We start from the raw sequence: 14,912 nt of genomic DNA on the forward strand, positions 1-14,912 counted from the left end.
TTTAGCACGCTACGCTTCGTTTTGTCAGATGTCCTATTTCCCAGGTGAAGATCCGCGTACGGTCACTAATTTGAAGTTACTAAATATTTGGTTAAGTATTAACTCGTTTCGGTGGTTCTGTAACCTCAGAAATTAGAAAATCCCCAATTTGGAGAGATATTGGAAATGATTCGCGATGTCGTTCACGAAGACGCTCGTTACGTCAAGGGAACTTATAACGTGAAAAATCAGAAATGTTACGCAGTCAAAGTTAGTCAAAAGCGAAGATTTATACATTCAGCGTTAAGTATATAGCTTAAAAATTTAGCAAACTCACTTCTTAGCCCAACAAACACGCGTTGTTAGACATCGCCAGAAAAATTTACAACGAAACAGAGGAGGACATAGTTGGTAAGTTAACGAAAAATTGGGCGTCACTGAATCATCGTATTAAATTAGGAAAGATTTAATAACTATTATTTTGTCTCTTTGAAGAAATGGTACGCCAGTTGGCCGAGTCGGAGGGAATGCCAACGATGAGGGCCAATTACACGGTCTCTAGAGGCTTTCACGTTCATTTGCCGGTCCCTTACAAAGTAGACCCTAAGTCAATAAAACTACCACATACGTTTCTCAAAGTCACTTACACGAAAAATAGCATTTACTTCACCACAGACGGTTTAGTAAGTAATTTACGAGCAATTTTCTTGGGTTCTATCAGGGATAGATTTAATTTTAGAAGTAGGAATGGAGAATGCTCAGCATTTACTTCAGTCCGACTCATAGCCCAGTATAGAGCCCCTCCCTCCAACCCGTAACGAGAAGTTTAATTTTGTGCTCACTGTTTAAATTATCTTATTGGCTCACTTAAACTACGTTTGATGACGTTGCTGGCGGCGAAAAATATGTAATTCATTTTTACCTCTGTCGTTATGACTCGCCTCTTCTTTCATACTCCCCCTCCCGTCCCTGTCCCGTGGAAGGGGGTCCAGGACTTTGACGCGCGCCCACATTACTCTCTTCTCCATTCCTACTTCTAAAATCAAATCTATCCCTGGTTCTATTAAAAACTACTTCAATACATTACAGATCAAAATGAATTGTAAGTATCCAATTTTTTGTCTTCTACAATGCAAAACTTAAGAGAACAATGAATTCTGTTGCATTATACCATGAATCTATATAACTATGAATATACAGCTGCGTTACGCTGTCTAACCTCTCGATAAGGTTTGGGCGGGGCTTAGCGAAAGGAGACATCAGTCACGTGTCTGCTAGTGTTAGGAGCGGGAGAAGGAAGGGGGAGTCCGGGGTTGTGTAAATTCGAAACGTCACTTCCTCTTGTCTCGTGATTGGCTATTAGAGCTACGCAAAACGCGTTAAAGCTAGGAGGGTAACACCCAAACCAAATCGACATGATAGAAGGGGCATATGACAGCTGTATATTCATAGTTATATAGATTCATGATTATACTGTTTATTCCAAAAATATGGTAGGACCGAAATACAGTGGGTTCTATAAGGACGATTTTTTTTCGAAATAGGTCTATGACGTTTTGGCAGTTTTCTAGTTATGATTGGTTTGCTTAAGGGATGGCCCATTAAATTTGAGAAAGATACAGAAAGACAATGTTAATTTAATCAAGGGGTCACCCGTACTACACTCTAAATCATGACTTGTTGACCAAAAGGCTATACGTTTACGTGTCAGAGAACATTTTCGATTCAAAGAGCCTGTAACACCTACTGTAGTTTGGTTGTACCACCATTTTTGGAGTACCCTGTAGAAAAAAATAAAAGACTCGCAACCTTTCATAAGCATAGCATGTTGAGTCTGAGCGCGTTATGTGTCTGGATGCCGTCGCTATGTAGAGACTCCAAACTCTATTCAACCAGGACTGCCAACGGCGAGATACAAAAAATAGAGCGCACATCGCCAACAGTAGTTGATTATGATCCCAGGAGCGTCTCTTTTCTCACGTTGTCTCGGTTTACATTTACTCTGTTTGAAAGAATGGAAATATTAATTGGTTTTATAATTAAGCAAGTTTGGTTTTATAATTAAGCAAGTTTATCAAACGATTACTTACTCTTGTATTAGAAATTTTATGCAACAGAATGCGTTCTCTCGATTTAATTTGCTAAAGTATTATTTTTCAATCCGTTTAAGGTCGAGCAAAGGAATCTATGGAAGAAATTTATATTTTAACTGGCAAGTACGTATTTTTAATTTTCGAAAAATGAAATCCACATTTGTTTCGCAAGAAATTGGAGTATAGCTCCATTATAGCATTATTATCTCTCAATGTGTCGCTAGATGTCGCTTTTCTGCCCTTACGAAACGTTAGGCCATTAAATCATAAAATTATGGCTCATTGGAATATGTTAAGGCTAGTTTTCACGGGAAAAATAATAGTAAATTATTTAATTATCTTCACAGTGTCTTGAGCGAGTTGCTCCTGGGGATATGCACGAAGGTTCATTGCCTACATAATTTAGCCGAATGTGTTTCCAATTTGGATATGCTACTTTCATTTACTCAGGCGGCTTCAGTCGGAAATTATGGTAATTGTATATCAAATTAATTATTCGTTATTAGCGCCCACGTTCTTTTCAATGTAGAATCGGGCTCAAAAAATTTTGGATGTGTTTTGTAAATATTTACTAGTTATTTACAACAATAATTATAAACAACAATAATTTTTTACCATAAAAATTATTTACAATGATATTTTATTCTCAAAACCGTTTTATTTACATTAATACTTTATTCTCAAAATTTTTTACTTACTATAATGTTTTATTTATAAAAATGTTTTTTGGTAAATGTTTTAAGTTTTAATTTTTAATTTAATATAATTTTTAATTAAAAATATTTCTCATTTAAAATTATTTTCTTTTCAACAATTTTTATTTACAATAGGTTTTATCTACAACAGTTTCTACCCCTGTAGCATAACACAGACCATTCCCACCGACTGCTGAGACTCTAGTCCAGCCCAGCCATTTGGGACTGTGTGCTACAGGGGTATTTACAACATTTTATGTGCAATTTTTATTTAGAACATCTTTATGTACAATTTTTATTTAGAACATCTTTATGTACAATTTTTATTTACAACATTTTTATGTACAATGTATATTTACAAAATGTAGAATTTTTATTTACAACAATCTTATTAAAAATTTTAATTTACAATAATTTTTACTTAAGGCTCTTTCAGACGATCCAACTTTTTGACTCTGGAACTTTTTAAGTGCACTTACGAAATGACCCGCAAAAGGGCTTTTTTAGCAATTCATTTTGAATGGCTGGAGAAAAAGTTGAGTCAACAAAAATTGGATCACTGATCCAATTTTTCCTAGCCAACGTTTTTGGTGACTCAACTCATCCAGCGTCTATTCACACGATCAAACTAGTTGATTCAACTCGTCTCGAGTTGACCCATCAAGCTGCGTCAAAACGTTGGATCGTCTGAAAGAGCCTTTACAGCAACTTTTATTCACAAAAAGTTTTATTTACAATGATTTCTATTTACAATACTAATTACGTACTATAGTTTTGATACTATTTTATTTTTACTATAGATAGTTTACACACATGGAGAATTCATACCATTTACACCAGGAAGCCTGGCTACCTGGAGAACAGAAACCCGTCTGCTTTTGTCAGCCAGGTAGCCTGGCCTTCTGGTGTAAATGGTATAAATGGTATGAATCCTCCATGTGTGTAAATTATCTATAATATTTACATACTTTAAAATTTATAAACTTTATTATTTTTACTATAATATCAAGGATTGATATAATTTTAGAAGTAGGAATGGAGAACGGTTAGTATTTACTTCAGTCCGACTCATAGCCCCGTATAGAGCCCCATCCTCCAACACGTAACGAAAAGTTTAAAGTATCTTATTGGCTCACTTAAACTACGTTTTGATGACGTTGCTGACGGGGACGGCGAAAAATACATAATTCCTTTTTTACCTCTGTCTCTGTGACCCGCCTCTTCCTTCATACCCCTCCGTCCCGGGACTTTGACGCGCCCAGATTACTCTGTTCACCATTCCTTCTAAAATTAAATCTATCCCTGATAATATTTAATACTTTAATATTTATTTACCATCATATTTATTTATCATACTATTTATTTACTATTTATTTATTTACATTATTTTCTAACGTCTATAAAAGTCGAGATTACAAATATTTACGAGAGTGAACTCATTTCAAATCCACAGTGAAACCAGAATTTACGGATACGATAGCCATAAAGAACGGTCGACACCCAATCTTGGCCAAAATCGAATCCCAGCTCCCTGTTCCTAATGATACGGTGAGTTGAGTCCGATTTAAATAAACATTAAATACTAAACAATACATTAAAATCAAAATAGTTATTATGATATTCCGAAAACTTCATAAATAGTTTAGTCATGACATTAGTGAGTACTCTATAAACGGAATACATAAAAATTAGATTTGTTGTTTCATCCCATCCTTTGAAGACAAGTTCAAATAACTTATTATTTTGGTCGTTTATATTTTTCTAGTATTTGAGCGAGGACCACAATACTTTAATCATAACGGGACCAAACATGGTGAGTTATGAATTATGACATTTAAATTGCTTTCCAATATTTCCTACTGTAGCTAATAGGGTAACTTCAAAAGTATCTATGTAATTTCTAGAAATATTAGGAAGAGAAAAACCAGGGTAAAATTTTATTCTTTAAACAATTGTGCAACAAAGCTGAACTTTACGACAAATGCGCGAGTAAACCGGTTTCATGACCTAACTATCTTGAAGGTGGCGGCCTCTTACCAATGTTCCAATATCTGTACTCACAGCCAAATCAATTATAGTGAGTAAAACGAAAGGAACGACCTGAGTCTGAGAAATACGCCTAAATGGGTGTCAACTACGTCAACCCTATAGTAATTTCTGGACCTATTTTCTCATTTCGATTCTTGTCCGCAACATCGCCTGCTACTAAACAGATGCTTAATGGCAAGAAATAAGATATATGTTACAATAAAAAGTTAATATATCTATGGTTTATTGTTTATCATCATCATGGAGTATTGCACAATATGAAACGCAATTAGATACACCAGTGTTATCCTTATTGAAAAATCATGGCAATATAGTTAGCATCAACGCGTGTTTAGTTCACACCTTCATCAAAGTCGTCGCTGTCACCTTGCTTGTTGGCTATAAGATGTTCCATCGGGGTTTTTATAATAGGATATTTTTCCCAATACTCCTGAATTATTTATTTTCCATGCATGCTCTATTGCCTTAAGGCAATTATCTGGTGTTACAAGTTCAATGGCCCTCACTGTTGTATCTTTGGCCGTCGACAGTTTGAAACCAGAATTCCGCTTCGCAACTTCGTTCTTCATTTGAGTCCATATCAACTAAATCGGGTCAAACTGACGGTGAAATCCTCACTACTGAGTGACCTCTACTATGGGCAATCTCGTCAATTTTGTAGCTCAAAGCTCTGGCCTTGTGACGCTTAATCATTTCATAGAGTTCCGCTTTTAGTAAGGATTTGTCATACGGAATGTCGTGGCCATCCAGCCATTTTTGCAAGTCGCCTTTAATCAACATACAAGATGACAGCGACGAATTTGATGTAGATGTGAACTAATCACGCGTTGATGCTAAACTACTTTCACGTATGGACACGTTTAAATTAATTTATGATTGTATCATATACAGGGTGTTTCTGATAAGTCTGCCATAAATCAAGGGGCGTGTTCTTTGGGTCAAACTGAGTGGAAAGTGTCAAATAACATGGGGTGTACAAGAATTTGCAACGAAGATATGGCCCCCCAAACATTGGCCCCTAAAACAAGAAAATATTCGAAAATGTAGACTAAAACAAATTCAGCCTTATCAACTTGTTTAGAAATATGAGACAATTTCAATAGTTTCCCTCTAACATCGTTATTGAACTTTCACCTGGCAGAAGTGTATTAAATGAGTAGAAGTATGCCTACTCTAGTAAAGTAAATTCAAAGTATCATGGTACCTTTCGGTTGGTATTACTTTTATTCTTAACAAGTTAACATGGACGTTACAGGTATTGTTCAAAATGTCCACCAACGGCGTTAAGACAAACATGAACCCGTCTTTCGAAAGATTCTTGGACATGTTGGAAGATTCCTGGCATGTTCCTGATTGTTTGACAACCTTCAATAATTCGTCTTCGCAAGTCTTCCTCATCACGGACTTCATTCTTGTACACGATGTCTTTGAGATGACCCCAAAGATAGAAATCGCACGGATTTAAATCCGGAGATCTGGCTGGCCACGCAACTGGTCCTCCACGCCCAATCCACCTCAAATTAAACGTAGCATTAAGATGTTCTCTAACTGCACGGCTGAAATGTGGGGGTGCCCCGTCGTTTTTATTCACGGACTTCATTCTTGTACACGATGTCAAAAAAATCTTTGAGATGACCCCAAAGACTTTTTAGCAAACCACCGTTTATTGTTTACGTTTGTGAATAAAAAACAATGCTGACAGTCATGACGCAAACGTAAAAACTAAACGGTGGTTTGCTATAAAGTAACGCGATGTTGTTGATAACGTCACAGTATCACTTCGAACGAACGTGTGGTAGTACAGTATGGCGTATACCAATGCAGAATATGCAGACATGCATCTCATGTATGGACTGGCGCAGGGCAATTCAGTGGAAGCACAGCGGCGATACCAGGAACAATTTCCGCAACGACGCATACCAAATCGTCGTACGTTCGAGGCTGTTGACAGGCGCTTGAGGGACATCGGACAAGTACAACCCAACAACGTTCGAGAGCGAGAAATTCCAGAAGACATGGAGGAAATCGAGGAAGACGTCCTTGCCATGTTCGATGAGGACCCCTCGACAAGTACCAGACAAGTTGGACGACACGTTTTGGTCTGGCGAATTCTCCGCGGACATCAGTTTCACCCGTATCATATTCAAAAGGTGCAAGCTCTTAACCCGGCAGATTATCCAAGACGCATCGACTTTTGCGAGTGGTTTTTGGCCAGAGTAGAGGACAATCAATTTCCACGGGTCCTTTTAGTAACCGACGAGGCACATTTTTCCCGGGATGGAATTCTGAACTATCACAACCACCACGAATGGCGCCAATTAAACCCACACGCAACTAGTGTTAGAAGTCACCAACAGCAATTTTCTTTAAACGTATGGTGCGGCATTGTCGGTAATCATTTACTAGGTCCGCATTTTCTTCCACCCAGACTAAATGGTGAAGCATATCTCACGTTCTTAAGAGACACTTTACCTGAACTACTCGAGGACATACCGTTAGCATTACTTCGTGACATGTGGTTTATGCACGACGGGGCACCCCCACATTTCAGCCGTGCAGTTAGAGAACATCTTAATGCTACGTTTAATTTGAGGTGGATTGGGCGTGGAGGACCAGTTGCGTGGCCAGCCAGATCTCCGGATTTAAATCCGTGCGATTTCTATCTTTGGGGTCATCTCAAAGACATCGTGTACAAGAATGAAGTCCGTGATGAGGAAGACTTGCGAAGACGAATTATTGAAGGTTGTCAAACAATCAGGAACATGCCAGGAATCTTCCAACATGTCCAAGAATCTTTCGAAAGACGGGTTCATGTTTGTCTTAACGCCGTTGGTGGACATTTTGAACAAAACCTGTAACGTCCATGTTAACTTGTTAAGAATAAAAGTAATACCAACCGAAAGGTACCATGATACTTTGAATTTACTTTACTAGAGTAGGCATACTTCTACTCATTTAATACACTTCTGCCAGGTGAAAGTTCAATAACGATGTTAGAGGGAACTATTGAAATTGTCTCATTATTTCTAAACAAGTTGATAAGGCTGAATTTGTTTTAGTCTACATTTTCGAATATTTTCTTGTTTTAGGGGCCAATGTTTGGGGGGCCATATCTTCGTTGCAAATTCTTGTACACCCCATGTTCTTTGACACTTTCCACTCAGTTTGACCCAAAGAACACGCCCCTTGATTTATGGCAGACTTATCAGAAACACCCTGTATTGCCATGTTTTTTCAGTAAAGGTAACATTGGTATCTCTAATTGCGTTTCATATTGTGCAATACTCCATGATCGTAATAAATAATAAACCATAGATATATTAACTGTATATTGTAACATACATCTTTTTTTTGTGATTAAGCCTATGTGTTTAGTAGTAGAGGATATTGCGGACAAGAATCCAAATGAGAAAACAAGTTGAGATATTACTATAGGCTTGACGTATGAGACACCCATTAATCGTATTCTCAGGTTGTTTCTTTCGTTGGACGGACCAAAACAATGAAACAGTTAGGTGATCTGAAAAGATCGTAGGATCCCCCATTATTGAAGACTGAAAGGTACAAATATCAATGTAGTTGATTCTTTACTTTTCAATAAGATAAAAATCCATGGTTATTTCGGTCATAAACAATGCAATCTACTCGAGTGCCGCCGGTTTTCACATTTCAGTGTCTCTTAGGTGAAAAATCAAATATGTTTTTCACATTCATTTACTCTGGGAAATGGTGCAATGCGAATATATTTGTATTTTCAATTAAACGTTTTAATAGGCCTACTAGGTTTTAGAAACAAAATGGGTAATGGTAATAAGTCAAACCGATTTATATACGAATACAGGTCTCTAAACCGAGTAATCGTTTCCAAGGTGTTACATTCGATTTAAAATGGTAGGGACTATGTTTGCATGACATATATGAAGCAGTGTTTTTTTTGGAATTTCAACGCGATTGCGCCGTTTGTGGTGTTTGGTTTTCGTCTCATACTCAATCTTAGCGTGGGAACCAGAGAGAAAGAAAAAAATACTCGGAAGAGAATTTTTGGAAAACGAGTAATGTTCGTTTCAACGAGTAGGCCTATTCGATTCGGTTGAAAAATCACTATTCGCACTGTCCTTACCATCTATATAAAACGCCTACCTCATCCGCTTTAGCTAGAAAGTTGAAATGCAAGGACACTTACTATTAAGTATTAGGCGCGCACTAAGAAACCTTTTTCCAATCCGCGTCCATGCATTTTGCAAATTTGCGGCTAGAAATTTAAATGAGTCACGTAACTGAGTTTCCGTATTAGCTAGGTGTGGTTGAAGGTGGGGAGGGCGTGTTAGTTTCGTATGAGCTAATGAAGTACAGTATTTATGTTTTCTAACTTGTTAAGTTAATTGGCGTACATTAAGTTCTTACCACACCTAGCTAAAAAGGTCTTTTTGTCTATCGAACCACCGCTCACAAACCACTAACATACACACTCACAGATCATAATCGTAAAATCCATTGTGGCACTTTTTAAGCGCCTTATCGCAAGTGATAACTATCGTCTAAAGGGTTGGTGTCAGCCTCGTGCCGTCTATTAGAGAGCGATATCTAAAAAGGTGATAAGCCTTAAACGAAAAGAGGCAGATGCCTCGCGATTCTCCTCGTCCTAATAAAAAGCAAGGTGGTCAAGTTAAAATATCATCGTTTTAGCCACATCGTAGTGCCACAGTCCTGCTTTTGGCAGTATCAAATTTTTAATTCGTCATTTTTGAACGTCGACTCGTCGAGAGAAAATGTTTTTCATTTTAGTTAACGTTACCGTTCACTGGTGGAGTTTTTAACTTAATTCAGGGAAGAAATTTAACTTTTAGTTTTTTGTTCCTCGACAGAGAATCGAACCCCGGACTTTCCGATACACAGTCCAGTACTATGGCGCATCAGCTAGAAACGCTTGATAAGAATTAGTCGTGAATCTCAGACCACCTAACCCATGTACAGGCAAAGCCACGTTAAACCCGCGTTAACAAATGGCAATGGCCCTCACGCGTCTACCGACTGCAATTTATCGCCAAGTGTCCCGTAAAGAAAAATTCTTTTGTAATGGTTCGGGATATTTTTTAGCCATGGCTTAATGTTAAACAGACTACATAAACAATACCAGAGTGATATTTACAAAAACTAACTTTAAATATCGTTTATGAACCTTCAATGAGAGAGCGAGAGAGAGAGAAGCTAAAATAAATAAATAATGAAACTCAACTCACTTTTATAATATAGTCAGATTTTCTCCCCATATCGGTGACTGGAGACATCTACTCCTCCAAAAAAAAAAAGAAAAAAAAAAAGATTTTTACTAGGGTTTGATGAATAACGTCCAACATCCGCCGACCCAGCGCTACTGTCAGGCGTTGCGATAACCAAACCTAGCTCCCTATTCAGTTGCCTGTCCATGGGTGAGGTGGTCTGAGCGTGAATTGAGCAAGAATCTCGGAGAGAGAAATTTATCAGAGGCACGGTCCCCTTCTCTCACTACGCTCTCCCCCTCTTATAGGGGCTTCAATACATTTCCATTCAAAGTTTCAACTAGGAGTCATGATCTTATCTAAGGCCAGGAGTTATAGCTTCGCGGCAGGATAGAAAACAAATTTATTTTTAACGACCGGGCAGATATTTGTCCAATTGATCCATCTTTTTGGACTAATTGACGTAAGTTGCGATCATACGATGTGACTACTATTATGAGCCCAGCCCTTGGGTCATCTTGTTAATTTTCACGAGAGTGATAACTATGGAAAAGGTTTAACCTGGTCGATAAATTGTCGCTTGCTTCATAACTACAGATGGTAAAATTTTTGTTTGACAATCTTTTTAGCCACATCGTATGATGAACATCTACGATGTGGATCTTAAGTTTTTTTTGTTAGCACGAGCAGAATTGCGAGACATACGCCGTTTTTCGTTCAAGGTTTGATGACACCTAAGACTTATCGCCTAGTTAGACATCGCGCTCAAATAGACGGCACGAGGCTGACACCAATCCTTTAGACGAAAGTTATCACTAACTCGTTTAAAAAGTTAGAGAATTGCCCCCAGTATGTCTTTCACACTTGTAGCTAAAGTCCTATTACAACTAATATATTTAAAGGGTCAGGAAAATTTTTCAAAGACAACTATAATATAACAAGATGGTCTAGCCCATAATTAAGCCACATCGTTTACGTACTCTCACTATCCCTACTACATTAAATATAATTCTTGTGAAATATCCCCTTATATACCGGTCAGGGGGATTAATTTTTCAATGGCTGCTTGGCAACGTGAATCACATGTCGAAAACGCCCGTTACTTATTTAATTACAAAAGCTATTACCACCACCACTACTACTCGGGTAAAATTGTTAGTCCCATTGATACCTTGTAGCTAAGAAGAAACCTAAAGATCTATGGGCAAAATTGCCAAAGCGCGCTTCTATAGAATCCTCGCCCGCTCGTACTGCTTCTATAACCTATTCCTCTCTCCAGTGCTCTCTCTCTCTCTCTCTCTCTCTCTCTCTCTCTCTCTCTCTTGAAGGGGGAAAGAGAGAGAGAGAGCGCAGCTCGTACCACTCTTATATCCTTTCGATCTCTCTCGTACTATTTCTGCAACCATCGTCCAATAAGCAACCGTAGAGGAGGCATATAGTATCAGGCTGGCTATCCGATGATCCCGGGTTCGATTCCCGGCGGTGGTGGAGAAGAAAACAAATATTATAAATTTAAGAATTATTGAAGATAGAGCCAGTGCCAGCTAGAAGTGGTTTTTGCGAAATACTATTTAAAAATCATCATCATCATCATCTTCTTCTACAGGTCAAACTATTAGCCCATCGTATATACGATGTGGCTAAAAAAAAAGAAACCCAGCCTTTTCAATATAGTAATGGCAGTACTACGTATGCAAAGTCATACCCTTCTATCTCTCTCTTAGCTCATTGTCTCCCCCTAATGGACGCGTACAGTATTCCTTCTTACAAGAGCACGGGCAGAGGAAGGGATACACAGTCTACGCCACTTGTCCATAGTAACCATACCGCCTGAAAATGAATCTCTCATCCCAGCTACTGTGCCCGTATTCCCGATCTCCCGGCGCTAACACCCAAAACTAAAGTTTAGAGAAAATATTTCGATTTCACACACTTTCTACAAATCGGCTTCGATACAGCTATCCATCAAATTAAACCAAAATTTGGGGATTGCCGCAGTATAACCCGGTGAAGTCTTAGGAAAAGTCATTTTAAGTCTTTTCCAATATTTCTAAGAACCGGATCAGACAGACAAAACACCATCGTAAAGTAAAAAAAGTTCCGACGGGCAAAAAATGCTACTGAGAGAAGCCACGTCTCGTCTATCTGCTCTAGCATTGACGTTTTCATTGCTGTGAAACCGTTTGCTAGAAGGGATAAGTGCTACGTGAGATCCGATAATGTTGAACCAATCAGTTTATCGCAAGATTGCTTTCGGAGACGTGAGCCTCAACTGTCACGTGTGCAATTATTAAAATACACAAAGGAGTTTTGGGGGTGACCTTATGTTTTTTTGTGGAATGATGAGGATTTACTAATGACTTCGACTTTTTGATATACTTCTAACTGGATCTTATACACACACAGCTCTACAACACAATTTTCGATTTGATTCATTTTGCCGTTATCGTTACAAAGTTTCCAGACCGTTATATAGAGATTTATTAAGAACTATTTTTATATTTTAATTTCAGTCACTTACCTACAACCAATTCAAAATTCTACTGTCCTATAATTCTGTGGCGTAAGAAACATTACGAAGTGATTGAACAGTTTGTTTAAAATCCAAAATTGTTAGTTTTCGTTAGTGAAGTCTTGTCTAGTTTTCATTTCTGTGATATTAGAATGAAAAAAAAAAACATCTTCTTCTTTAAACCTTAACGGTAGAAAAGCTAATCTTAGGACAATTTTCAATAAGTGGCTAAGAAACAACACCCTTCATATCTTCACCAGTTTCTCAATGGCGCTTGCATTTCATGTTCCAAGTGATTCATAGTGACAAACAGACACGCTTGTAGGCTATGTCGATGATATGAGAAATAAGAACGAGTAGAAAACTCACGTCGATAACTGGAGATCTAGAATTTAAGAGCTTATCGCTTGAATGACAACGTTGCTTTAGGGTTAACTAGAGTATGAGTCGAAATATTAATCTTTTCTCGGTTTCTTTTTCAAAAGAGCGGAAAGTCAACCTACTTGAGACAAGTGGCTTTGTTACAAGTGATTGCTCAAGTGGGATCGTACGTGCCTGCTGAATACGCGTCTTTTAGGCTATGCGATCACATCTTCACTCGAATAGGAAACAACGACGACATCGAGTCCAACGCGTCCACTTTTATGATAGAAGTAAGTATAGCACTTGTTGTAATTTATAGTAAAACTTCTAAAATGTTACTATTCCGCATTTTTTATATATTTCTAATTGTTGAAGATGCGAGAATCAAACTACATTTTAAGAAATGTAACATCGAGGTCTTTGATAACCATAGACGAACTTGGGAGAGGTAAGTTTCAGATTTATTGAGAGGTAGGACATATGTTAAAAGTCCCAAATAGTTTTTCTATTCATTTGAGCGTATCTGTTCACGTATCTATCTGAGCCCACGTTCACTACTCGTGTAAGACTGGCCCGCACTCAGGCTTTGAAATAAGGATTTTTTCCAAACTAGGCCTCAAGACTTGTGACTCCTGGTGTCTTGAATAATTAACCTAGTCCCAAGGACCACTAAGCGCTATGTATTAAAGTTGGAATTTTTTAAGTTTGTCCTTGGGATCAGTGAGGCTCGGGCTTTGCATTAAAAAAGTGGTTTTTGGACTTGTAGACTTGTCTTATTTCGAAGCCTGCATTCGCACTGCCTCTTGCGGTGCTTCTTGGCGGGCGGGAAATATACTCCGACGGCGGCCTCACTCCTGTAATATCTGCATTTCTCATTTCATAAATGTAATGGTCTAGACTGTTAAGCTTTTTCATCCTATCAGTAGGGTTATAGACTTCTGACCCCATTCAGTTCCAAAATGAAGGTGGTCTAAGAAAAATGCCTATTCAAACTTCTGATTTTTAGTACTGCTTGGAACGTTGAGTCCCTTTACCTCCACTGTTCAGGTTGTTATTGTATGCCGCTAGAGGGCAAATTAACATTATTTTTTCAACGTTTCCCTCCTATATTCCGTGCTTCTTTATTATTAGTCCATGACCGAGGTCACATCTAGCCGAGGATTTTTATCACTCGGAATTTTTGCAAGCTTTCCTTGCATCTTCGTACGAAGTCTGAATCTTAACGGGAGAGGCAAAGCGGTTTAAGAAAAGTATCATACCAATATCCAGACGTGACCCACTTCGCGTTAGCTCAAACGGTCGACTGTGCCGGAAATTGAGAGCTCTCAATGCCGTAGCTGGAGACTTCAAATACGTCGATGAGCACCGTTTTCACCGGAAAAGGAAGTACATTCACATCATGTCACGTGCGCTGGTATGGCTTAATCCCTACCCCTAGCTTGAGAGAAACAGCGAAGAATAAAAGTAATTTTGTTCACTGGAAGCTACCGCTTTGATCCTCCTTTTAAGAATTCAGGCTTCGTCCGAATAAGTTTACTCGGAAATTTTCGACTTTGGCTTTACTAACCGGATATTGCTAACGGCCGCGTTGTACCAGTCCTGTTTAATTCTATGGTTCAATCGTAAAACTAAGCACTAGATGGCAGCGCAATGGCGCAATAATTCAGCTTAACTTTGATTCAAAGCTCTCTTGTTATTCGGACGCAGTAACGGCTTGGATGGTTGAAAATTGAACTTTTTAAAAATTGGATCAATTTCAACTGCTTCAGTTTTTTTAAACCTTTCATAAATAATATCTGACGAACTTGAAAGTAAAGTAAATCACTATAAATGTTATAACAAAATTATTAAGGTTACGAAAATTCACAATAGCGGACGCAGTAAGGGCTTGGATGGTTGAAAATTCAACTTTTTTAAAATTGGACCAATTTCAACTGCTTCAATTTTTTTAACCTTTCATAAATAATATCTGACGAACTTAAAAGTAAAGTAGATCACTATA

General features: G+C 38.1%; 1 protein-coding gene and 2 long non-coding RNA genes across 3 annotated transcripts in view; 1 reads left to right on the forward strand and 2 right to left on the reverse strand.

Annotated features, from left to right (window-relative positions):
- Positions 1-14,912, forward strand: part of LOC149712135 (mutS protein homolog 4-like) — a 30,569-nt gene that overhangs the window by 5,792 nt on the left and 9,865 nt on the right. Inside the window, exons 7-16 of the mRNA XM_089860721.1 lie at positions 130-249; positions 324-390; positions 475-662; positions 1,069-1,081; positions 2,150-2,195; positions 2,420-2,544; positions 4,221-4,315; positions 4,533-4,580; positions 13,033-13,200; positions 13,286-13,358. Coding sequence (XP_089716847.1) covers positions 130-249; positions 324-390; positions 475-662; positions 1,069-1,081; positions 2,150-2,195; positions 2,420-2,544; positions 4,221-4,315; positions 4,533-4,580; positions 13,033-13,200; positions 13,286-13,358 — 943 coding nt within the window. The remainder of the gene's footprint in view (positions 1-129; positions 250-323; positions 391-474; positions 663-1,068; positions 1,082-2,149; positions 2,196-2,419; positions 2,545-4,220; positions 4,316-4,532; positions 4,581-13,032; positions 13,201-13,285; positions 13,359-14,912) is intronic.
- LOC149712136 (uncharacterized) lies at positions 2,686-14,078 on the reverse strand. Its single transcript, XR_016377787.1, has 3 exons — positions 13,945-14,078; positions 12,557-13,880; positions 2,686-4,304 (listed from the first exon to the last, which is right to left on the reverse strand). It is a non-coding gene; the product is annotated as an uncharacterized LOC149712136 (long non-coding RNA).
- On the reverse strand, positions 7,990-12,550 carry LOC149712137 (uncharacterized). Its single transcript, XR_016377786.1, has 3 exons — positions 11,741-12,550; positions 8,408-11,675; positions 7,990-8,336 (listed from the first exon to the last, which is right to left on the reverse strand). It is a non-coding gene; the product is annotated as an uncharacterized LOC149712137 (long non-coding RNA).

Source organism: Phalangium opilio, unplaced genomic scaffold (genome assembly GCF_054372755.1).
Source record: "Phalangium opilio isolate 3A_F unplaced genomic scaffold, DU_Popi_V2 ptg000011l_1, whole genome shotgun sequence".
NCBI classification, from domain to species: Eukaryota; Metazoa; Arthropoda; class Arachnida; order Opiliones; family Phalangiidae; genus Phalangium; species Phalangium opilio.